This window comes from Borostomias antarcticus, assembly GCF_949987555.1.
Source record: "Borostomias antarcticus genome assembly, chromosome: 8".
NCBI classification, from domain to species: domain Eukaryota; kingdom Metazoa; phylum Chordata; class Actinopteri; order Stomiiformes; family Stomiidae; genus Borostomias; species Borostomias antarcticus.
In genome coordinates, this window is record NC_140241.1 from 25,480,982 (window position 1) to 25,506,877 (window position 25,896).

Below are 25,896 nucleotides of genomic sequence, written 5' to 3' on the forward strand. Positions count from 1 at the left end.
AGCTAGCACATTTATTTGTCTCTTTAACTTCCAAAGCTATTCAGACTCTATAAGCTATTCTTGCTCTAGGTATGCTGGCTTTGTGACAGGGAGCACTAGCTGGAGATATCTAAGTTACTTCAAAGATAGTAACTAGAAAGAAAGAAAGTAACTAGCTAGTAACTATCTATATTAGTCTTCTTCTGGTCTCCAGCTAGGTAAATTAACCTGTGCACTTTGTCAACAGGTGAACAGCAAACATGTCCATCGGCGTGCCCATCAAAGTTCTGCATGAAGCTGAGGGACACATAGTGACCTGTGAGACAAACACTGGCGAGGTGTACAGGGGGAAACTCATCGAGGCTGAGGACAACATGAACTGCCAGGTAGGCCATGATCCTTGATATCCTATTCGTCTTTTCTTGGCTCCTTGTCACTTTTGAGAAGCCATTAAACCTCTTGAGCTTGTCCAGAAAGCTGCAGCTTCCCTGGTGTTCAAGTTCAACCACCCCAAGTTATCCCACACAACTTCCCTTCTCTGTTTTCTACACTAGCTCCCTTCCTGTATTAGCTTGCATCAGGTTTAAAACTTTGTTACTAGCCTTCAGGGCAATGAAAGGAAGAGCTCCATCCTACCTCCAGGCCATGGTCAAGCCCTATACCTCCTCCCGACCACGCTCTGCTACCTGGGGAACATTCACTCCGAGGCCCCTGCGGTCGATTGGCGCAGTCACAGCTCTTTTCTGTCCTTGCTGAAACGAACTGCCTACTGACGTCAGAGTCGCTACCCATCTTTTGCCTTAGACTCCAAACTCACCTCTTCAAGAAGTTAATTTGTTTATTGAAACGGATCCTTATTAGACGTCAACATAGTAAAGACTATTCTTCCTGGGGTTCACATAAAAGACAGACAATCAAAACAACAGTTAAGAAGTACTACCTGGATCCATCCTCTTACGCTACGCTATTATATTTTATTTTGCTACTCTTGCACTTTGGCTTTAGCACTAGATCACTTGTTTAGAAAGGAGATGCCCTTGTGAGTTCTGGCAAGTAGTAGTACACTGACTACCTACGTTAAATGCAATTATTGTAAGTCGCTTTGGAAAAAAGTGTCTGCTAAATGACTAATGTAATGTGATAAACCTTAGATGTTTTCTATCTAGTGTTTAGATTGGGAGGCCAGGAGAGAACATAGAAGTGACAACAGATCCCCACTGTATTGTTTTAACCACAAACAGACCCATTGTATTTGCTGTAGTTAGGTGTGAACTTGGTAACTCAGGACTTGATAGCCTTACTCCTAACTCTCTTTCCTCCTCTCAGATGTCAAACATCACAGTGACGTACAGAGATGGACGCGTTGCTCAGCTGGAACAGGTCTACATCAGAGGCAGCAAAATCCGCTTCCTGATCCTTCCAGACATGTTAAAGAACGCACCCATGTTAAAGAGCATGAAGAACAAGAACCAGGGTTCTGGAGCAGGAAGAGGGAAGGCAGCTATTCTAAAAGCCCAGGGTGAGTGGCTCTGTCCACAGCACAAAACGGTGGATCATATCAATGCCTCCCATTTTCCTGGTTGTAAATCAGATGTGTTCTAGTCGGATTACATTGCATCTTTGGTTTTTATGAATCCTATAAGATTGCTGATTGGAGAGATCAATTTCCCTCCATTGTCCATATGTGTTCATTGTGATCTTAATAGGCTGATCCTAGATCTGTACTCCTGAGATGCTTTGTAATGGGCCCTGATACTCCAGACTAGAAGTGATGTAGCAAACCACCTCATCTGTTAGTAGAGTTGTAATGTGGATCTTACAATGGATTTTCCAAAAAACACCATTGAGGACATTGAGGTTTGATTACAGATCATTTGTTTATGGGCAAGTTTTGACAGTTGTTCTTCCCCCTTTTCCTGCAGTGGCTGCGAGAGGGCGAGGTCGTGGAGGAATGGGCCGAGGAAACATTTTCCAAAAGAGGCGATAGTTTCTGCAATGGCTGATTAGAAATTATTGCATTGTACAGTTTACTTTTTTTTTTATTCCTTTTTTAGTATTTGATACTCAAATTTAATTGTTTCCATTCTATGACGTGTTGTGGCAAGTACCTGTTACAATTTCTTTTCCTTTTATTTTTTTTAATAAATTTGATGTTTCCATTGTAAGATGTGTCTGTGTTTGTCATTTTGAGAGGACAGGGAAGTATTTTTACAGTTCTCCTACATTGGCTCAAATGGATTAACTGTTTTTTTTGCCTCTCTCTGGAAAATTAGTGGCAGAATCAATTTATGTACTGTATTACCCCCTTTTATTCTGTGAAGCACATTATTGCCCTGCCCCTGTGTGTGAAATGCACTATGTAAAAGTTTTTGCTATCTTTCTTAACCATTCAACAGTCCAACCCCAATTGTGGCTATTAGTGTATTTTTGGTAGGAATGTCTTTGTAGTTGCGTTCGAAATCACTGAACAACCGCACTTAGCACCCTGTTGCAAATTCCATAGGATATAAAGCCAATTTTCACAAAATCAGTTCACTTTGACTAATGTCTTGGTACAGTATGTGAAGTGAATATTCTCTGATTGATATGGACACAGATAATCTTTGTCTCAATCGACTCCATTATGGATTCGTTAATGAATTAATCACTTTGAATCAAATCAATTAATCACTTATTCCATTTCGAATCTGATCTCTGTCATCCATTTTGGCAAGGCTGGATAGAGATGGGCATTAGGAGAGAGGTTCGATTTCTCCTTTAAAAAAGTTGGGACAATGGCCTTCTACAGTAGGCCAAGTCGAGTCTGAAATGTTCAGGCTCACTAAAATACAAAGTGCTGCCTTTGTGTACCACAAGGTGGAGCCAGCACATTCCTCACCTCCCAAACAAGCAAGCAGCTGTGCTGCGACATTCGTTGCCTGCCAACTTAAATAGGCTATGTGAATGTCCAGTCCACGTTCCCTCGGCTTGATTCACAAATGTTTATAAAAGTAGTTGTAGGTATTTGGTGAGGGATTCCACCCACACACCATTTCACTCCTCCATCACACGGGGGCGTTTGCGGTGCTGGATTGGTCAGTCAGATGATGCTCACCTACCACTGCTCCGTCCTGTCTCCCAGCCAGCTAACGTTACATCAACGCTGCATCTCAGCCTAGAAATAAGAAGATAACGAGGATTGGAGCATATCATTCATTGAGATGTACATGATAAGGTATGTTTTTGAACAATGGTTGTCGCTGAAAGCCCGTTTGTTTACGCGTAAAGAGCTGTATTTCCGAAACGTGTAAGCATCTCTTCCTCAACATCTGTTTCCTGACGGGGGATAGCAAGTGACAGCTAGCACGCTAGCTTTCCAAACGGGTTGTATATAGCTGGCTAACGTTACATTAGTTTGCTTGCTTGTTTGCTTCTAAACGACGATTGCATTATGTTAGCTAACTTTGCCCTGACCCCCCCATGTACTAACTGCTACGCGTCACTAATGTTGCATATTCATTATTAACCAAATAACAGCTCAGCTAATGTTACACCAGTTTAGCTAAGCAGCACGACAGTGTCCATATTACTCTTAGATATTAACGTAGATATATACTCTTAAAATATTGAAAAGTGTAACAAGATCTATCGTTTCTGTTTGCTGCTATGAACGTTAGGCCGTTTGTTCCTTGTGTGTTTATGGCTGTGCATTATTCATGTGTTAGATGCTCTTTCCTCACGCCAGGGATTTTCAATCGTTCATGAAATGTAGGCTGCAGGGTAATGTTAGGGTCCAAGAGCATTGGAGCAATGGGTCTGCTAAAATATTAATCTGCACCCACGGATTTTTGTACTAAATTTAGGTTGGTGCTGTCGTGTCCCCGCAGATCAGGGTCAGTCCCGCATGTTTGAGTTTTCTCATTATTGTCAGCTGACCAGTTGTAGACTTAGAAAACATGTACACAACAAGCAGCATCTTCTTGGCACACAGAGACATCCACTAGCTATGCTATCACAACAGACGGACATTGATTCATTGATGATTGATTTGTGTCAGATTCTATTCAGTTCAGTTCAAATTAGAACCGGAAAGACAAGTTAATTCAGCCAAGTTTATAGCATTTTTTCTTGCTCGCCTGCAATACTAGTCGGCCGGATTACATGGACTGCATAGAACCGTGCAGTATGCTTGTGAGTGGGAGGAACACTGATCAGGCATTCGCAGAGGGCTTATCCTCAGATCAGTGACAGACTTGTTCTGTTGATCTTTTAATGATGAGGAGGATACCCCTCTGCTCCAGATGGTCCCACCCAAGCCTGCCGCATGTGTAGTTGTCATCAGCCAGTAGGACCTCTGACCCTCAGATGCTGATACTCCCCCCCCCCCCCACCAGCAGGGTGGTTGAGGTTGGGTCACATGACATTAAGAACCAGGCAGTAGCATCTGGAGCCAGGGTAGCATCTGCCTGTTTTCATGGCTAAAAAGCAGCTTCTCTCAGGGAAAGAGAAGGATCAGTGAAGTGTATGGCTTTAGCAAGAAATCTCTAGGAGCAGGGCTTACCGTCCCTATAGTCTGCTATTATTAGCACTCCATATCAGCCCTGGTGCTAGGCCTACTTCCAGGGATGTTTTGTTTGTTGTTCTGACACTAATTGTGTGTGTGTTTGTGTGGATATCTATTTTGACCCGTGGTGAGTGCTAGCGACTACGACAAACATGAGTTGCTCTCATGGGAGTAAATAGGTCTTGATCCACGTAGTGCTTATCAGAGATCAAAGTAGGTCATGCTCACACACAGCACTCCGACTATAAAAAGCCCCATGTGGCTTGTGTGCTCTTTGGGTGAGCAGGCTGGGCTGTATCTTCGTACAACAACAACAACAACAACATCTCACCATGTCTTTTCCATCTCCTGTCTGATCAGAATCAGATTAACAGATGATAGTGTAGTAGAGTGGGAAAGGGATGCTCTTTTCTGGGTTTGCATGGGTTTCTTCATAGAGGAAGCCGCAGGACTCATGAACACTGTTCGATATTCCTCTGTTTTCTCTCTTCCGAACGGCCTATGATCAGGCCTATGGTGAAAATATAGCATTTGTTTACTGGTAATTACCGCTGCCAGTATGTCAAGCAATTCTGGAAATCCAGAAAGCCGCACAAACGACCTCAATTGTCCGACACTTTGATCTCTGGATTTAACTCAGTAGCTATATTCGGCACAACAACCAAAACTAATTCTCCAATCAAGCATTGCTTTTATATATGTACAAAGCAAAAAGTACCTGGCAAAATGGGAAAAATGAATTGCGTTGAGCTCAACAAACGAATGAATGCGCACACTGATATACACAGTTCACTCTAATACCCCCTCCCTCGATTCCATTGGGTGGGAGACAGCTAACGGACGCGGGTCGATCTCAAGTCTCCACCCTCTGATTTCATCAGGGTGGGGGACAGCAGTGTCTCAAAGGCCGTTGACGTCGAAGATCGCATGCAGGAAAGCCTGCAGTCTGCAGACAGTGGGTTGGTTGAAGCTGGGAGGTGGGGCGGGGTGGGCCTGTCTTGGACGTTGTGGGACAGGGGTCAAAGGTCAACTACATCGGCCAGAGTCGGATATGATTCCACTCAGGGGTGAAAATTAACTTTTTGGCTCACGGTGAATCACCTGCCAAGGGGACTGTAGATGAAAAAATGTACCGGCCAAGTTTTTTTTTGTTCCAGATAGCCTTCCGAAATCTAGTCGCTCGCAAATTGGGAATTTGACCTGCATTTGGCCTGTGGCAGGTATTAATTTTCAGCCCTGATTCCACTATAGCGTGGCCTAAGAGGACCTGAGAGACGACGAGAGACGAGGAGACGGAGGTGAGGACGGTAGAGACAGACCGGAGGCTATATATGGAGGGAGGCAGCTTAGGGAAGCAGAGAGAGGACAAAAACAGCTCTCTCCCAGAGGACCCGGGGAAGAGAGAGTGATGGAGAGGACTGGAAAACAGGAGGAGTGAGCGCGCCTCCCGCGTGTGTGGAGGAGGCGAGAGGGAAAGGAGGCCTCCCACACACATTCCCCTTGTGCTGAACTTGGCCGGTGGACCTCCCTCTGTCCTCATATGGCTGCTTTCATTCCTCTGCCGTCCCTGTGTGGTGGCGTACGTGTGCGCACGCGTGTGTGTGTGTGTCTGCTCCCAAGCATTTGAGCTACAATCAACCTGAAACTCTCCCACTCTTTTCACAGGCTCAGTATTGGACTGAAGCTGAAACATATCGCCTACCTGTTTCTTACATAATACTCAGCTACCTAAACCAGAAGATGTATTGCTTAGTCAGTTTCAGTTTGCAGTGTTATGCTGAAACGTCTTGTGAACTGTCTGGGTTAGGCTTTGTACGAAGGCTTCACCTCAAAGTGTGAGAAATGAAGCTGTCCCAGCATGGTGAGAGAGAGGTTGGTCATAACACTGTAGTGATTGTGATTTCTGGGTGTTTCTCTGTTTGTCTCATCTTGCCATGTTACCTTGTTTTGACAGAATCGGAGTCTAAATAGCTGTGAAGTTGCAGAACAAATTGGTTACCCATTTTGGCCAAGGCCGTTGTTGCAAAAGAAAATCCGTTCTCAGTGAACCTGCCTAGTATAATAAGGCAGGGCTGTACAGTGCGACATATATGTCGCATGTGCTATGAAAAAAAATGTCTGTGCGATTATTTTATTTGCCCTGTAGCACGCGTGCGACAGACAGCGAGCCGCTTGTATGTAACGTTAGCGGGTTTTTCACCCCGTGTTGAAGCCGGGAGGACGAGTGAGGTGCAATGAAGTGAGAGCAGTCAGGTAGGCTAGCCTATCTTCCCCGGACCAGTAAACTCTGTTCGGGCAAGTGCCTCATGCAGTTGTCTGATTGGACAAGTAAAAAATAGCCTATAGTTGAAGTGTGATAAATATGTAACGTTATCTAAAAAATACAGTCTAGAAACACGACGTGGAGCTACACCCAGTAGCCTAGCCAATGTTTGAGCCGAAGTGGAGCCTCCATCTACGTAGTTTGTGCGCTGCTGTCTGTCAGTCAGCAAGCATAATTTGGCAAGGAGACTGCCCACACCATAAGCGCGAGTACCTACAACATGCGAATCAGAGGCGCTGCCCTGACTGACTGATTGAGCGACCGTCTTTTTGGCTGGCTGAACCTAAAGTTTAACGACGCTAGCTTGCGTTAATGTTCCTCCAGCCACCTAAAAGTGCCAGTTAAAGCAACAGCAAATGCAAATGTCAAGAGCTGTGACATGTTTCACACAGTTTCATAAGCAATTTATGTGTTTAATGGTTTTTATGTACATTTTGCACATTTATGTAAAAGATATATATACACTTAAATGGGAGCAAATAAATGTTTTTCTCTGAAAACGCAAGGTTGTTTGGGTGTGCTTTGTATGCATTCGTATGGTTTAAGTTGTCCACAGACTAGCTTTACTATGTAATGTTATGGCTGTGGGTCGCAACTCCTCACAATCAGACCAACTCCAGATGTTTTTGCAAGTGCCTTTGGTCAGGGACACTGACAGGAATATCCTAACATGCATGTCTTTGGTGTTGGGTGGAAACCGGAGCACCCGGAGGAAACCCACGCAAGCACAGGGAGAACATGCAACTCCACACAGAAAGGACCTGAGACAAGCGGGATTCGAACCCACAACCTTCTCTCAACCTTCACCCACCCTTTGAGGCAACCACAAAGTCACTCACTACCCCAAATATCCTTTGCTAGTGTGTATAAGTGATGAAATGCATTACTTATTGTTTTTAGAGGTGATAACGGACATTTTAAAATTGTGTTGAAAAAATTTGGCCTGTGCTACAAACTTTTGGCCTGTGCTAAAAGATTTTGGCCTGTGCTACAAATTTTTTACCTCTGTAGCACCAGTGCTAGGAGCTAAAAAAGTTAACGTACAGCCCTGTAAGGGCAATCAAAACAATCATTAAACAAGGACGGCCATGTAAGGTCCTCAAGCTCTGTCTCTGGGCATGCTGGGACACAGTACTAGAACACCCAAGTGATTGTCTGTGTTTGTCTCATTCTCCATCTCTCTCTCTCTCTCTCTCTCTCTCTCCCCCCCCTCTCCCCCCCCCCCTCTCTCTCTCCCTCTCCCCCCCCCTCTCTCTCTCTCTCTCTCTCTCTCTCTCTCTCTCTCTCTCTCTCCCCCCTCTCCTCTCCTCAGCAGCCCTCTCTCCTGAGTCGCTCTCTCTGATGGAGCAGTGTTTTCCAGGCTGTTGGGACCGCCGCCATGTTTCCCTGCGTTTCCTCCTGGCCGTCCGCTGACCCCGGCCATGCCCCCGCGCCCGCGCAGCCCCTGCCCGACCTGCTCTGCAGCTGCCCCGCCCCCCCGGGCGCCCCGAGCCCGCCCCCGTCGCCGTCGTCGTCGTCCCCCCCCCAGCCGCTCCCGCCCATGCAGTCCCTCATCGTGGTGACGGAGTACGAGCCCAGCGCGGCGGGGGACGGCGGCGGCGGAGGGGGGGGGGAGGAGGAGGAGGCGGAGGACATGGACAGCGCCGAGACTCCCGAGCTGGCCGCCGCCCCCCAGCCACCCCCCTCCTCCTCTGACCGACTCTCCCGCCCGGTGGCGGCGGCGCGGCGGCCCGAGAACCTGTTCCCCGAGCCGCACCACGAGGGCCGCGGGAGGCTCCACCTGTCGGACAGGAAGCTGTCGCTGCAGGAGCGCTCGCAGACGGCCACTTCGCCGTGCGGCTCGCCGGGCCTCAACGGCCGCTACATCTACCCGTCGCTGCCCTACTCACCCGTCACCTCGCCGCACTCCTCCCCCCGGCTCCCACGCCGGCCCACCGTAGAGTCGCACCGCGTCTCCATCACCGACCTGCAGGTAGGCCGGACGCCACGTCACGACGGCCGTGTGTTGACTGACGTAGACCAGCGGCGTTTAAGACTGAGAAGCCCTTTTAGTGATACTGTAAATCGATCTGTGCCGAATGACACGTTTTTGAGTTTTAAACCCAGGCGTGATCTGTGTCCCGCTAGTCTCGGAGCCAGACTCTCTCCGGAGGAGAGAGTCTGGACTTCAGCCACTTAGAATTTGTAAAAGGAAGTTCTTAAAAAAAACGCATCACCTCCGGTCCGGACTGTCTACTACTCTCTACGGAACTTTGACAGGATATCCGCCCGTTTTTTCCCCCAACTTCCTTCAACAAAATTTCAGTGCCTGAATACCAGATGTAGTCGATAATCCGGACCGGAAGTCGACTCATCTGGCCCGCGAGACTAGTGTCCCGCCCACTTGTCATCTCGCGCTCAGTCCTAGGTCAACGTGTCTCAACGCTGAGCGTGAACATTTTGTGGGGCTTGCCTCCTAAAACACCTCGGAGTAAGCAGACTATGTTGATATGTCTCCAGTTCCGTTTCAAGCAGCACAGAGGTAAAGGTTGAGGTCCATACAGTAGGTATGAAGGTAAGCTTCATAGTTCAGTAGAGAGTCCATACTATAGACCCCTCTCCAGCCTTAGACAGGCCAGTAGATCCCTATAGATGCTACTGACATGCCTTAAATTAACCCCGCCGGAAAAATGTACCCCGCCGACCTAGTTTCTGAACTGAATTGAACGTAGAGATGAACTCCCAGCTGTACTGTAGCTCTATAGATCCCTGTAGAAAGGTGGCAACTACCAAACCCTCTTTTAGAGCGTCCTGACAACTCCTCAAGCTTCTACTGCGTAGAGACTAGCTGGTAGCTACTGTAGTAGCGTAGCTCTCCACAGCACCGTCCCGTGTTTGTTCCTGTTTCGTGTCTGACTGCTCACGCTTGCCGTAGAGAGACTGCTCGTTTGCTCCCTGGTCCTCTGTAATCGTCAGAGGGCTCAAGCTTGGTTTGTGTTTTATTTTGAACATCCAGACACTCTTGACCACTGATATCAAAACATGAGTCATAGGACTTGAAACTGGCATCCAAGGATGTATGGTAGCACTCACCACTTGGAAAAGGAAAAAAGCAGGGACAAATCCTCCATTTCACCAGTTTATTCACCGCCATAATTGACGGCCGGCAATGAACTGGTGAAATTGAGGATTCGTCCCTGCTTTTTTCCTTTTTCAAGTGGTGAGTGCTACCATACATCCTTGGATGCCAGTTTGAAGTACTTTTTGGGGGGGTTTAGCACCACAAGTACACCTCGTTGTCTGGGATACCGCATCCAATCCTTCCTTTGCAATAATGAGTCATAGGACATTGGCAGGTTTGGTGAATTTGTTAGAAGTGATCCAGCAGTTCCAAGTTGGGTCCTGAACTCTTATCTACAACGTTGAGTCCAACGCAGATGCTGGTGTCTGCATTGCAAATGACTAGAAATAGTGTTACTGAGCTGTAAGGATGTTTTGGGAAGCATATGACAAAGCTAGTACAGGGCCACTCACAAATATCTCCGTCTGCAGATGGCCTGTTCTTAAGCTGCTGATGTGACTAATCATGATTGCGTAACGACTCCCCCTCTGTGTTCTCCCTGAAGGACTGCGTGCAGCTCAACCAGTACAAGCTGAAGGATGAGATCGGAAAGGTACCGTCCCTCCCCCACAGCCATCTCTCCATCCCTCCGTTCCTCTCCTAAACTCCTTCGCCCGTTTCTTCTCCCTTTCTCTAATCATCCCCCCGGTCCGCCCTGTCATCCCTCTGCCTATTGTTGGTCTCGTACTGACGGTGACGGACAGGCTAACGGGCTCCTCTATCACCTCCGCTGCCTGTCCTGGTTTCCAGGCAGGCATGCGGGCCATGGGAGAGAGTTAGAGCAGAGGAGGAGAAGCTGCCGGTATTAATAGCCGTCTCTGAAAGTTAGCTAGGCTAGTAGCGTGTAGCCCAGACTGAGAGGGGAGGGGGGTTGGAGAAAGAAGGGCAGTGGATAGGAGGGAGAGAGGGAGCGGATTAGAGATGCAACGGTATGAACATTTCACATCACGATGTTAGTGACCCAAATGATCACGGTTATCAGTATTATCGCGGTATTGTTAAAATGGGCTGAAAAAGTTCACTGATACAGACACTGAAATCACTTCGTCAAGTTTTACATTGAAAACCACAAATTATATTAGTAGCAGCACTATGCGCTTTTTTATTTGCATAAACATTCAAATAATTCACCTGGAACACTGTTGCTAGCTTTGGTTGATGCTGGACAGTATTTACAGTGAGTTTTTCAAAGCGTGCTAATCAAACACGGTTTTATCATTTTATCGCGATGAATTGAATCAAATTTGATCGCCGTTTATCATTATACCGCTTATCGTTACATCCCTATAGGATGAGAGGTGGCGCTGTATAAAGAGGGGAACTGTGTTTGAGGGTAGGGAGAGAGGAGACAATGGAAGCCCGTCAGGATGGTTTGAGAGACTCCTGCTATCACCTAATCTGGGCTCCCTGCTGCACTTCCAACCTGTTCTCCCAGCTGGGACTTCACCGTGCATGTGCGTGCGTGTCTGTCTGTGAGCATACACTACATCCTTGTGTGTGTGTGTGTGTGTGTGTGTGTGTGTGTGTGTGTGTGTGTGCGCGTGTGCGTGTGCGTGTGCGTGTGTGTGTGTACACAGTATGTGAGTGGAGGACATATGCAGCTGAGACTTTCCCACTAATTGGGCCCCGGCTCTTAGAAGTGCGGAGCGTGTGTGTAGAGCAGCTTGATGGCATGAAGCAGATCCGTGTGGCTAATTAAGCACCGATGTACAATGTGTGTGCTGAGTTCACGTTTCTGTTCTGGGCTGGAAACAGCTGGTCCTTATTGAGAGTAATGTGCCCAGCCAACCCACACACTTCCCCTGGGCCATCTATGATAGCGTGTTTGTGCGTGCGTGCGTGTGGGAATTGACAGCTGCTGAATCCCACACTTTGTCTTGCTACTTTCTCTTTCTCTCTCTCTCTGGTCTCTGACTAGGGCTCCTATGGTGTGGTCAAGCTGGCGTACAATGAAGACGACAACACGTACTACGTGAGTTCGTCCGTCTCTCCCTCCACTGACTTCCCCTGTCCAGGAAGTGCTCATCATGCTAACGACTGACTGAGTGCGCTCACTGCGAGCTGTGTGTGGGGAAATGGATGGTGGACGTAATTGGGGCCGCACGTTGAGTCACACACAGCGTCTCCAGTACCGGTTTCTAGCTCGGCTATTTCACCGTAGCGTTGTTGTGACTGAGAAATCCTCCGGGAGAACGTCTTGTGCTGCCTGCCGCTAACCCAGTTTTAAGTTCTAACTCTGTACGTTCATGTCCCCTCTCTCTCTCTCTCTCTCTCTCTCTCTCTCTCTCTGTCTCTCTCTCTCTCTCTCTCTCTCTCTCTCTCTCTCTCTCTCTCTTGCAGGCGATGAAAGTGCTGTCCAAGAAGCGTCTGATGAGACAGGCAGGTTTCCCTCGTAAGTAGCGATCCTGGGGCAGATGGTCCTCTCCGGGAGGGGTTGGCCCACTCTCTGTTACCCTGGTCTTACCAGACCACTACACTCTCACACCACCCCTTCTCTCATCTCTTCTCTCCCTTCTCTCTCCTCCCCTCCGCTCTCCGTAGGGAGACCTCCCCCTCGCGGAGCCAAAGGAACCCCCGAAAGCCCCCCTCAGCCCAAAGGACCCCTGGAGCGGGTCTACCAGGAGATCGCCATCCTGAAAAAGCTGGACCATCCCAACGTAGTCAAGCTAGTGGAGGTGGGCTAGTTCCCCGTCAAATAGTCAGTACAGTACAGTTCTTTATGACCTGGAGGAGATCGACACTTATGATATCAGTTCAGTCGAGATCACTTTTGTCAAAATTGACCCATTATTAGCATGCATCTATAAATACATAGCATATGCATTTTGGCGGTGTGCTCTGTTCGGGGGGCCCCCCTGCCTTCCACCGATGTGGAAAGCGCGTTAGCAGGGGGAGGCAATCTAGGTGCTCCCCCCCTCTGGGCCGCTTGGCCCAGAGAGCCAGAAGAGGGAACGGCATCTAGCCCCCTGCCTCTATGATGATCAGAGTGGGCCGCGATCGGGAAGACGCTCGGAGGTAACTCAGCCCACTAAGACCGTCAAAGAGAGCCACAGGGGGACTGCTGTACATTATAGTCCCCGGCCTCCACGGGCCGACGCTTCGTGGAGTCCGAAGGAGATACAGCCTAGTGTCTCTGCCTCCATGGTGACCGGAGGGACCGCTGGATGGCCATTCGGAGATGTTTTCGGCCCACGGCAGAGAATGCGGAAGCAGCGAGCATGCAAATGCACAACCAGCAGTAATGGCAGAGCGGATGCCAGAGCAGAGAACGTGGAAGCAGCGAGCATGCAAATGCACAACCAGCAGTAATGGCAAGCTGACAGTCAGCTGGTGGTTAGCGTCATACGGGGTGTGACTGATTAACCTCTGCCGATTACCCCGGCCGTGACGTTCGTGCCTCGCCTGAAGTTACGTCGGAGACTTCATTTATAGAGAACGGGCATATTTGCATGTGTAAACAGGCGGCTAGTTTACGCACAGCAAACCAAATCAGCCAGGCTCAAGAGAGGAGCACAGCGCGCCTTAGGGCATGAATACCTGCACGCTGAAATATGCTACTTTGTGGTTTTGTTCTCGTGCAACGCTTCGACCAGAAATACCTCACGAGAACGAAGCCACAAGGCAGCATATTTCGGCGTGTCAGTATTTATTTCCTGTCTCATATTTGCATGCGTACAGTACCACCAGCTGGTTGGCAGCAGTGTTGGAGCGTGTTGGTCTCACCTGTCCCTCTCTCTGTCCTGCTGCTAGGTACTGGACGACCCCAGCGAGGACCATCTGTACATGGGTATGACTGGCCAAATGTACACACACACACACACACACACACACAGACATGCACAATATCAGAAAAGTCAAATTATATAATTCCCTAATCTATTTTGTATTGCGTAGTAGATCGAGGTAACTAAAACTAATCTAGTCTTTTTTCCTCCCACAGTGTTCGAGCTAGTCAAACAAGGGTGAGTCAAGCTGCTTCCTATCTCTTGATAAGCTGGAACCAGGCCGATCTCATTAAAGACTGACTGCTAATACACCGTGTGTGTGTGTGTGTGTGTGTGTGTGTGTGTGTGTGTGTGTGCAGGGCTGTGTTGGAAGTGCCCACGGATAAACCTCTGAACGAGCACCAGGCTCGCTTCTACTTCCAGGACCTGCTCAGGGGAATCGAGTTCTGTGAGTACTGCCACCGCACACACACACACGCGCACACACACACGCGCACACACACACACGCCCCCCCCCCCCCCCCCCCCACACACACACACCCAAAGGAAACCACCATCAGTCCTCCTTCCTTCCTGCAGCGAGCCTCATTTCCCCCACGCTTTTAGTGCCTCAGCACACTGAGGGCCAGACTCAGCACACAGTCTGACGTCTCCCAGGACGGAACAGAGAGATGGAGGAGGAGGGGGAGGAGGAGGACAGAGGGACAGAACAGAGAGATGGAGGAGGAGGAGGAGGACAGAGGGACAGAACAGAGAGATGGAGGAGGAGGAGGACAGAGGGACAGAACAGAGAGATGGAGGGGGGAGGAGGAGGACAGAAGAGAGATGGAGGGGGGAGGAGGAGGACAGAACAGAGAGATGGAGGAGGACAGAGGGACAGAACAGAGAGATGGAGGGGGGAGGAGGACAGAACAGAGAGATGGAGGAGGAGGACAGAACAGAGAGATGGAGGAGGAGGACAGAACAGAGAGATGGAGGGGGGGGAGGAGGAGGAGGACAGAACAGAGAGATGGAGGGGGGAGGAGGAGGACAGAACAGAGAGATGGAGGGGGGGGAGGAGGAGGACAGAACAGAGAGATGGAGGGGGGAGGAGGAGGATAGAACAGAGAGATGGAGGGGGGGGAGGAGGAGGACAGAACAGAGAGATGGAGGGGGGAGGAGGAGGATAGAACAGAGAGATGGAGGGGGGGGAGGAGGAGGACAGAACAGAGAGATGGAGGGGGGGGAGGAGGAGGACAGAACAGAGAGATGGAGGGGGGAGGAGGAGGACAGAACAGAGAGATGGAGGGGGGAGGAGGAGGAGGACAGAACAGAGAGATGGAGGGAGGAGGAGGAGGACAGAACAGAGAGATGGAGGGGGGAGGAGGAGGAGGACAGAACAGAGAGATGGAGGGGGGAGGAGGAGGACAGAACAGAGAGATGGAGGGGGGGGGAGGAGGAGGACAGAACAGAGAGATGGAGGGGGGGGAGGAGGAGGACAGAACAGAGAGATGGAGGGGGGGAGGAGGAGGACAGAACAGAGAGATGGAGGGGGGAGGAGGAGGAGGACAGAACAGAGAGATGGAGGGGGGAGGAGGAGGAGGACAGAACAGAGAGATGGAGGGGGGAGGAGGAGGAGGACAGAACAGAGAGATGGAGGGGGGAGGAGGAGGAGGACAGAACAGAGAGATGGAGGGGGGAGGAGGAGGAGGACAGAACAGAGAGATGGAGGGGGGAGGAGGACAGAACAGAGAGATGGAGGGGGGAGGAGGACAGAACAGAGAGATGGAGGGGGGAGGAGGAGGACAGAACAGAGAGATGGAGGGGGGAGGAGGCAGAGATCAGAGGACGCACTGCAGGGGCTCAATAAGCGGCACTCAGAAGTCTCTGATTTCTCTATGCAGCTCTTCAGAACAAAGCATTGCTCTTTTAGATCCATAGACGGCAAATATACGCGTCTGTCCCTCCTCACCATTCAGCTGTGTTCCAGTTCACCGTATTCCCACTGAATCGGAACGCTTTCCGCTGCACAAAAAAGTCGCGACTTGACTCTTCTTGCTTTTTTTGGTTTTCCGCTGTGCAAAAGGTGAGTGGAGTCAATTGCTACTTTTTTCGGACCGCCTCTCTGAAGTTCCAAGCGAGCTGAAGTGAGGTAAAAAGTGACGTGAACACACTGCAGACTGCTGATTGGTCAAGCGAATTGCAAAGGAAACGCAGCCAGGCGGCTGCTTGTAGACGACTGTACACGGGAACTCAGACGAGCGCAAATTTGCGATAGTTGCATTCACATAACGGTGCGAGTTATAATAAAATCAAATCAAACTTTATTTGTATAACACAATGCGCTTTACAGAGAGCAATGGGGGGATGGACATAGATCCTACCCTTACATTTTCCAGAGGGAAGCAAAAAAACAGTTTAACCCCCATATACATGTAGAGTATGCTACACGCATTTTCAATCTGTCTTAATGTTCTCCTCTCTTGTCTAATTGCTGGATTAGTAACAGCTGTGGTGCCACATTGACCTTTTGCTGACCCACCAACTGACCAAACGAGCTACAGAGCCGATAGTTGCAGCTAAAAACCACACACATACATTCACTAGCTCTAATTTGAGATATAGTTTGTCTTCAACCTGAGAAAATCACCAGGGACTTTTGAGTTAAATGAGGGGAGTGCTGAAACATGTCATTTCGCTTCCAAAACAGTAGACTTCTAAAGGCCTCGGACAGCGTTAGCACCAACGGCATGCTGTAGCCTACTACAGCTAATGTTACATTGAGTGAAAGCTGCAGGTGGGCTACCTGTATGTTGCTCATGATATAAGCATGTCCCGAGCAAAAACATTGATTTTCTGGAGCTTCCATTGACACTAACACAGGAGGCCTGAACTGCCCCGCCTAGGCTGCCATCTGTGGTGGAAAACAAAGTGAAAAACCAAACGTGGAGTCGAGTTGAGGCAGTAAAATGCAGTAGAAAAACGACTTGTAAGTGTCACTCATACTAATGTTTGTCCGACGGCGCGTTCCAAGGATGCAGTCGTTAACTATCATGTCCAGATGTGTTGCGTCCCGGTGTGTTTTTTTATACCGCTGCGTCATGAGTCTGAGGTGTGTGTGTGTGTGTTCACGTGCTGCTCCTTGTCCCCAGTGCATTACCAGAAGATCATCCACAGAGACATCAAGCCCTCCAACCTGCTGGTGGGGGAGGACAGCCACATCAAGATCGCCGACTTCGGGGTCAGCAACCAGTTCGAGGGAGCTGACGCCCTGCTGACCAGCACGGTGGGCACTCCCGCCTTCCTCGCCCCCGAGACCCTCTCTGAGACCAGGAAGAACTTCTCCGGCAAGGTGGGTGAGCTAGCAGCTACCGCCCTCTAGAGCATGTGTTGGGAAGTGCAGGCTGTCTTTTGGATTCACCTTTGTGGGTAGTCTTGATGGTAAGACAGTTGATTTCTCTCAGGCTGGGTAGTCATGGGTTTTCTCAGAAATTCTCCATTCAGTGTAGTTTGGAATGGGTAAATGGACTGCACTTCTATAGCGCTTCTATCCAAAACGCTGTACAATGAAGGCCTCTCATACACTCATTCACACACATACACACATCAATGGCGGCAGCTGCCATGCAAGGTGCTAGCCTGCTTGGGAGCAATTTGGGGTTGATTGTCTTGCCCGCCCGAGGACACTTCGACGGAGGAGCCGGGATTCAAACTGCTGGCCCTATGACCATTGGACGACCCGCTCTACCTCCTGAGCTACAGCCGCCCCCCCCCCCCAAAAAAAAGCACACTTCAGGTTTTTCTCCTTTGGTTATTCTGAAGTGCTTTGTGTGTCTCCCTCTCTATTTTGCAGGCTTTGGATGTCTGGGCCATGGGAGTGACCCTCTACTGCTTTGTTTTCGGAGTGGTAAGCCTGCTTCTTCTCAGTGCTCATGCAATATGTCGGCTCTAAATTGCTTGTTAAGTTGTTGATCACCTTGATCGCCGTTCGTCTTAACCAGAGAAGTTTAGCTGGATGCTGTATAAGCAAGAGTTGGCTCTGAATCTCTCTCTCTCTCTCCCCCTCTCTCTCTCTCTCTCTCTCTCTCTCTCTCCCTCCCTCTCTCTCTCTCTCTCTCTCTCTACCTTCCCCTCTCTCTCTCTCTCTCTCTCTCTCTCTCTCTCTCTCTCTCCCCTCCCCCTGCCCAGTGTCCGTTCATGGACGAGCGAATCCTCAGCCTGCATCAGAAGATCAAGACCCAGCCGGTGGAGCTGCCGGAGCAGTGAGTGACCCCCGGGCCCAGTAGCACCCCAGCGCTGTCTCCCTCCTGCCCAGGCGCAGCAGCATGGTAACGTGAGGCTCTGGCGAAAGTGACCACTGTTCTCCTCCTCCTCCCCAGTACCGACATATCGGACGACCTGAAGGACCTGCTGCTGAAGATGCTGGACAAGAATCCTGAGTCCAGAATATCAGTCCCGCAGATAAAGGTCGGTGTGTGTGTGTGTGTGTGTGTGTGTGTGTGTGTGTGTGTGTGTGTGCTTAAAACCCTTACTAAGGTTTTAAAGTACCAACTGCTCAAGGATGCTATTACAGTGCATCCAGAAAGTATTCATATCCCTTCACTTTTTCCACATTTTATGTTACAAAATTTATTAAATTAATTTTCTCTCAATTCTACACACTACACACGCCCCATAATGGACGAAGTGAAACTTTTTTTTTTTTTTTTTTTTTTTTTTTTTTTGCAGATTTATTAAAAATAAAACACTCAAATCACATGAGCGTATGTCTACACCCTTTACTCAACAATACTTTGTTGAAGCACCTTTGGCAGCAATTACATCCTCAAGTCTTCTTGAGTATGATGCTGTAAGCTTGGCACACCTATTATTGGGCACTTTCTCCCATTCTTCTCTGCAGATCCTCTCAAGCCCCATCAGGTTGGATGGGGAGCGTTGGTGCACGGCCATTTTCAGATCTCTCCAGAGATGTTCAATCGGGTTCAAGTCTGGGCTCTGGCTGGGCCACTCAAGGACATTCACAGACTTGTGTCCCGAAGCCACTCCTTTGTCTTGGCTGTGTGCTTAGTGTCGTTGTCCTGTTGGAAGGTGAACCTTCGCCCCAGTCTGACGTCCAGAGCGCTCTGGAGCAGGTTTTCATTAAGGATCTCTCTGTACATTGCTCCATTCATCTTTCCCTCGATCCTGACTAGTCTCCCAGTTCCTGCCACTGGAAAACATCCCCACAGCATGATGCTGCCACCGCCATGCTTCACCATAAGGATGTTATTGGCCAGGTGGTGAGCAGTGCCTGGTTTCCTCCAGATGTGACACTTGGCATTCAGGCCAAAAAGTTCAATCTTAGTTTCATTAGACCAGAGAATTTTGTTTCTCCTGGCCTAAGAGTCCTTTAGGTGTCCTTTGGCAAACTCCAAGCGGGCTGTCGTGCCTTTTACTGAGGAGTGGCTTCCATCTGGACACTCTACCATAAAGGCGGTGTGATTAGTGGAGTGCTGCAGAGATGGCTGTCCATCTGGCAGGTTCTGATCTCCACAGAGGAACGCTGGAGCTCTGTCAGAGTGACCATCTGGTTCTTGGTCACCTCCCTGAACAAGGCCCTTCTCCCCCGCTTGCTCAGTTTGGCTGGGCAGCCAGTTCTAGGAAGAGCCCTGGTGGTTTCAAACCTCTTCCATTTACAAATGATGGAGCCCACTCTGCTCACTGGGAACTTCAGTGCTGCAGACATTTTTTGTACTTTTCCCCAGATCTGTGCCTCGATACAATCCCGTCTCGGAGGGCTACAGACAATTCCTTTGACTTCATGGCTTGGTTTCTGCTCTGACATGCACTGTCAACTGTGGGACCTTATATAGACAGGTGTGTGCCTTTCCAAATCATGTCCAATCAATTGAATTTACCACAGACGGACTCCAATGAAGTTCTAGAAACATCTCAAGGATGATCAGTGGAAACAGGATGCACCTGAGATAAATTTTGAATGTCATAGCAAAGTGAGTGAATACTTATGTACATGTGATATTTTTTATTTTTTAATACTTTTGGAAAATTATACATTTGTCATTATGGGTTATTGCATATATAATTTTGAGAGAAACATGAATTTAATTCATGTTGGAATGAGTATGTAACATAAAATGGTAAATGGACTGCACTTATATAGCGCTTTTCCACCTTAGTGTCACTCAAAGCGCTTTACAATGGCCTCTCATTCACCCATTCACACACACCAATGGCGGTAGCTCCATGCAAGGTGCTAACCTGCTCATTGGGAGCAATTTGGGGTTAGGTGTCTTGCTCAAGGACACTTCGACATGTGGACAGTCGGAGCTGGGATTCGAACCACTGACCCTTCGATCACTGAACGACCCGCTCTACCAACTGAGCTACAGCCGCCCCATACAATGTGGAAAAGGAGAAGGGATATGAATACTTTACGGATGCACTGTATCACTGTATACAGCTTGGGTACAAATGTAAATAGCTGGTATTCATACTGTATATATAAGCCTAGGTAATGTCCACAGACTAGTTGTGAGGAGCTTGCAGATGGCAGGAATACCCAAGCCAAAAGCTAAGGCATTGGCAAAATGCTGTTTGATGTCTGCAATAATTGGCAGTCGCCATATATGAAGACGCTGCTTCGTGTATCCGTGAACTGAGACTGGAAACTTACTCGCTGAGATTATTCAGCTTTTATTGTTAGAATTTCTTTGTGAATGTGTTCAAGAATCTCTAATGTGAACACAAATACAGGTATTAAAATGTGGTATCTAACCCCGCCCCTCTCTTCAGGTGCACCCGTGGGTGACGAGGAACGGAGCGGAGCCCCTCCCCCCAGAGGACGACAACTGCTGCATGCTGATCGAGGTGACGGAGGAGGAGGTGGAGAACTCTGTCAAACATATTCCCAGCCTGGCCACCGTGGTGAGGAGCGCGCACACACACACACACACACACACACACACACACATATATATATATATATATATATATATATATATATATATATATATATATATATATACACTACACTGGCAACTGTGGCGAGAAGCAGACACAGAAATAACCATGTATAGAACTACATGCCTTGAGTTGTCTGACTGTGTGTGTGTGTGTGTGTGTGTGTGCGTGCGTGCATGCGCGTGTGTGTGTGTGCATGTGCGTGCGTGCGTGCGTGCGTGCGTGCGTGTGTGCGTGCGTGTGTGTGTGTGTGTGTGCGTGTGTGCGTAGATCCTGGTGAAGACCATGCTGAGGAAGCGCTCCTTTGGGAACCCGTTCGACTGGTGCCGCCGGGAGGAGCGAGGGGGCGGCGGCCTGTCTGCCCCCGGACACGCGCTGACGTAAGACCAGACCGCCGGACGGCCAGTCCTCATCACCTCACACGGGACGCCCAGTCCTCATCACCTCACACGGGACGCCCAGTCCTCATCACCTCACACGGGACGCCCAGTCCTCATCACCTCACACGGGACGGCCAGTCCTCATCACCTCACACGGGACGGCCAGTCCTGATCACCTCACACAGGACGCCCAGTCCTCATCACCTCACACGGGACGCCCAGTCCTCATCACCTCACACGGGACGCCCAGTCCTCATCACCTCACACGGGACGCCCAGTCCTCATCACCTCACACAGGACGCCCAGTCCTCATCACCTCACACGGGACGCCCAGTCCTCAGCACGCCTTATCGCTCACGCGCACAGAAGGAAAAAAGACAAACAGACTACAGGAGCACAACTAAATACTCGCAGGCGTAAAGTGACGTGTCAACAACAACACAACGACAAAACAGTGTTGAGTTCTCCTCTGTAGCCCTAAACCATGAGCTAAACTACTTTTTGTCGGCCCCAAGTACCCTAAAAATAGTAACGGCAGGAAAATGAGTGAAACCACAATTGCACTACGAGTTTAAATAAAGGTTTGAAATGAGTTGAAATGAAACACAGTGCAAGCCAACCTGTAGCCATGCGAACAGCCAACCTGTAGCCATGCGAACAGACATTCTCTCTTCTTGACCGGTAGAGATGTGCGTTGCCCGTGTTGTTGCGTGTTCTGACGGTGGCGGTAGACTCTTCCGGCGTTCCTCCTCCCTCTCCGCCCCCCCCCCCACCCCAGCAAGAGAGCAGTAGCAGCGTGAGATTCTGCTACGTCCATAGTAACCGAAGACGGTAAAGGGCCGTGGGCCACGCCAGCTCCTGCCTGCCTGTCTCAGCGCTATTTCAGTGCGACAGAACACTTTAGACCGCGGGCATGAAACACAATCAGGAGCTCCCGCTCAAAGTGCCAGTCGTACCGCGTTACCGATCCCTCACCTGTAAGTTAAGCTAGGGTGGGTGGGGGGGTCACTGTGAATACACGTGTGTGTGTGTGTGTGTGTGTGTGTGTGTGAGGGGGGGGGGTTACTTGAAGAAGTCATGTTCGGCAACGGAATCCTGCTCGAACTCGAAGCGTTTAGCCTGTGAACTTCCCGCCAAATATAATTTGGCCAAAGCAAGATGTTCTTTTTGTAGGTCATAGATTCCTCTGCACCCCCCCAACCCCCCCCCCCCCCCCCCCCCCCCAGCGATCCACTCCCGTGGTCTTGCTCCTCGACCTTAATGTTCGACTAACTAACTGCCTGCCACACTTGTTCCACTCGGCTCGTCCTTTTTCACGTAATGATTAAACGGTTCTGCTCGGCTTCCCCCGCTAAACCGAGCTTCAGCCGGGCCAAGCTGCACTGTAGGATGATGGAAGCGACACAGACACTTAGCGCTGACGGCTTCATTCTATTCTGTTTCCTAGGAAACAAGAGAGCGGCGAGGGCATGAGGAGTACGGACCTGCCCCTCGTGGGCGAAGACGAGGCTCTCTCCTGATGATGCGTCCGTGTGTGTGTGTGTTTGTGTGTTGGTGCGCAGATGGGCGACTCCCATCCTTTACTCACTTCTCAGCCCGAGGGACCCAGGGATGTTTCAGGGTTGGACAGACAGACAGACAGACAGACAGAGACAGACAGGACTGGAACATGGACACCAGCTGTTAGGGAGGTGGATCCCTCCTGTCATCCAGGCTGGATCATCCCGGCTAGTTACAGCGTGCTCAGTCTCAGGCCCCTGCTCTAACAGTCTTTGTTGTTAGTCTAGGTACACACATGAGGCGAGGTTTGTGTGTGTGCGTGTGTGTGTGCGCGCGTGTGTGTGTGGGGGGGGGTTGGTGGGTAGTGTGTTCTTATCCACTAGTATTTCTAACAACGGCTAACTTGGGTAGAACTACAAAGATCAGATTAAAGTGGGTTTTTCACCTTTTGTTTCTTGAACACGGTCAACTCTGGTGTGACGTCACCCCCAACTCCAAATTCCTACTTCCCAGGTAACTGGGACGTAGCATGACTCCTGCCCCCCCCCCCCCCGCTCCACATACGCACGCACACACACACACACCACACACTCTTCAGTGGAGCAGGTTACTATGCTGATGATTGTCTGGACCATGTGGCCATTTTTGTAACATATTCGTTAATTGAGACTTGGCAAAAAACAGAGAGAAACGCATCTCTATGGCTTAACGTGTACAGGAGAAGTTTATTGACACAAAAAAAGGAAGAAATTAGGTTTACTATATTCATTGTATGCATGAGTTTTCTTTCCTAATGCAATTCTGTTCAAGGTTGTAAACTCTCACATATTTGCACATTAACTAGTTGATTAACTTGATGCGCTTTTAGACTTAAGGTCATTAAAATCTCTGTCGCTTTAAGCAGTGGTTCAATGACAATATGAGATATTAGCAGCACAATACAGCATGGATACACGCATGTGTGTTACATCCAGATTTGACTTCACTTCTGCTTTATTTAGAGTTCAGTAACATTAAATATCTCCTGTGCCACTTCTAGATCTGCTCAGTTACAGTACATTTCATATAGGTGTTATTTTTAAATGTATTTCAAGGACAACCCTATTACAATCACAGTCGCGCTGTAGTGGTATGGTAGTTTTCTAAGCAGATGATGGATAATGATCAACATTTTGAAGTAGCCAGTATCTGGAAGACTCCAGATGCAAGTGGGTGGATAATGAAAATGCTTTTCATCATATTTTACTTGTCAAATGTTCGTGTGTGTGCGTGTGTGTCGAGGGGGAACAGGTGGGTGAATATTTAAGCTTAAATCAAAATTGTGGATATTTATTTGTTTTTGTATGGTGACAGATTAACCGATGTTATTTTTATTAACATCACATTTTCAGAACACCAAAAAAATTTATCAATGATGTATCATATTTTGTAAAGTAATATTAATGTAGAGAAACGTAATCACCTTTAAACTTGCTGAGGAATATCTGTTTACGAAATTGCAATGTATTTGGGAAATTCTCACTGGCTTGTCAAAGGACTTTTTGATAAAGGTAATGTTGCTTCAGACCTCTTGTTCAGCCTATGCATGACATAATCTCTTCTGGAAATGTTGACATTTATTTGACGTCATCAGATATGATAAGAAGTAGTTTAGTAGTCTAGCAACAGCTGATTTTCCGTTTCCTAGGTAAGTCCAAAGCAGTGGAATGATTGACCTAGTTCACTTTTGGTATGTTTATTTTTATTTTTTTGTTTTGTTTACCTCTTGCCCCTTTTTGCATGCAGGTAGACCCTATAGGTGTAAGGATAGCTGCAGTCACTGGACATATTTGTCATATAGTTACCTTCAATTAAAAGGACCTTAATTAATTAGATGATTAGTGCTTCCACCTATACTGAGTAATTTAGCACAAATGTGTTGAATGTACAATAAAGGGACTTGGATATTTTCTTGCATGCCACTGCCGTGTTTCATGACACTTCTCAGAACTGTATGTAGTGTGTTTTTTAAGACTTCTTACTATGCATAAGAAATGTCAGTCTGGTGCAGTGCTGTACCCTGACAGCCAGCCTGCCTGGTCTACTGGGTTCTGTGGTGAGAGAACAGCATGGGGGGGGGGGGGGGGGGGGGGGGCGTTCGGATATAACCTGCTTTCATGTGACTAATTAAGTTAGTCTTCCCATTATAAATGTTAGAAAACACATTGACAGTAGTCTAGCCCCCCCATTCTAAATATTACGAAACAGTTTGACAGTAGTGCCCCCTGCCCCATTCTCTAACTGTTATAAAACAGATTGACAGTAGTATCCCCCATTCTAAATATTATGAAAGATTAACAGTAGTGTGTGTGTTTGTGTCCCCATTCTAAATGTGAAAGTGTTTGACTCCCCTTAGAACAGCATCAGAGGAGGTTGGGTTTGACTGCAGGGTTATGCAACCTACTGAATGTTGTATGGTAGTGTACAGTATGTGTGTTTATACATAATATTTAATCTAAACGTTTTGTTTCAGTCTTGGCCCCGTCTTATCAGAAGGGCTATGATTATTATCCTGACTTTTCATCACATCACATCACACACTGTACTCTAGCATTATGTCATTGTAGTGAAAGCTTTGGGGCCTCAGGTACCCAAATGCATGCCAACATATTGTATACACACCATGGAATTATCATAGCATGATGCAGCTTCTCACACATGTGAGTTCATGATGAATTATTCTATACATATTGTATCCAGTTCATTATTTGAATAAATTACAGTTGCCTTTCTGCAGTGATGTCTTTATTATTCAATTGTTTACTATTTTTATATTATTCAGTGTCTGTGACACACATCATCTGTTTAGATAAAGCCTAGATGCTACTTTGAAAGTGCATCTTGTAGTCTTAGAGAGCTAGGGAAACTGGCCCACAAAATGTTTTCACTGTGCTTTCAAACTGAGGTGTAATTACATTTGTCATAAACCGATCCGCAGAGCCATGACACAACCAAGCTAATTAACAGACAAAAATTGATAGTCAGAGAGCTGAGACCTCTGGACGTGATGCATGTCGTCAGCATGTGCAGTGACATTAGGGTACCGATAGTTAAAGGAGACAAATGTCAAAAATATATTGCAGTTTATGAGCAGCTCGGTTTGGCAGAACGGGTGCTCTTCGGCTCTCATGCTCCGATATATCTCCGCTACCTAGCTAGATATGACAGAACCGACAGCAATAGTCTAGCTACGAGCATAACTAGCTCATTCAAAGCAGTTGATCTTCGCCATCGTGCCATGATTAAATTATGTTGGTCCCAATACCCTCAACATAGCTAGGTAGCTAGCTAGCTGAACCAATCCTTCCCAGCATGCTATCAATTACGTTAGTACAGCAAAAACATGCATTCTTCATGCCGCAAGTACA

At 48.3% G+C, this 25,896-nt stretch overlaps 2 protein-coding genes across 3 annotated transcripts; both read left to right on the plus strand.

Annotated features, from left to right (window-relative positions):
• Positions 1-239: 239 nt before the first annotated feature.
• Positions 240-1,966, plus strand: snrpd3l (small nuclear ribonucleoprotein D3 polypeptide, like; the record flags this gene model as incomplete). Its single annotated transcript, XM_084442605.1, has 3 exons — positions 240-365; positions 1,306-1,498; positions 1,902-1,966. The coding sequence occupies 3 exons, from the start codon at positions 240-242 to the stop codon at positions 1,964-1,966; spliced, it is 384 nt and encodes a 127-aa protein (XP_084298731.1).
• A 1,094-nt stretch (positions 1,967-3,060) lies between these two features.
• On the plus strand, positions 3,061-25,254 carry camkk2 (calcium/calmodulin-dependent protein kinase kinase 2). Of its 2 annotated transcripts, none has more exons than XM_084441836.1 (16): positions 3,061-3,193; positions 8,161-8,817; positions 10,451-10,498; positions 11,864-11,917; positions 12,286-12,337; positions 12,487-12,620; positions 13,696-13,732; positions 13,886-13,907; positions 14,030-14,118; positions 16,802-17,001; positions 17,503-17,556; positions 17,838-17,911; positions 18,029-18,116; positions 20,442-20,573; positions 20,880-20,989; positions 22,437-25,254. In XM_084441836.1, the coding sequence occupies exons 2-16, from the start codon at positions 8,224-8,226 to the stop codon at positions 22,507-22,509; spliced, it is 1,761 nt and encodes a 586-aa protein (XP_084297962.1). In that variant the 5' UTR covers positions 3,061-3,193; positions 8,161-8,223; the 3' UTR covers positions 22,510-25,254. The 2 variants fall into 2 exon arrangements, with proteins under 2 accessions (XP_084297962.1, XP_084297961.1); XM_084441835.1 differs by having other exon boundaries at positions 3,091-3,193; positions 8,158-8,817.
• Positions 25,255-25,896: the final 642 nt, after the last annotated feature.

Excerpts from the sequence above, each read along its gene's own strand:
- camkk2 (XM_084441836.1), top strand. The coding sequence starts at position 8,224 with ATGTTTCCCTGCGTTTCCTCCTGGCCGTCCGCTGACCCCGGCCATGCC. Across the intron at positions 17,557-17,837 it reads ACTGCTTTGTTTTCGGAGTG|TGTCCGTTCATGGACGAGCG; the intron begins GTAAGCCTGCTT and ends CCCCCTGCCCAG. Across the intron at positions 20,574-20,879 it reads TTCCCAGCCTGGCCACCGTG|ATCCTGGTGAAGACCATGCT; the intron begins GTGAGGAGCGCG and ends GTGTGTGCGTAG.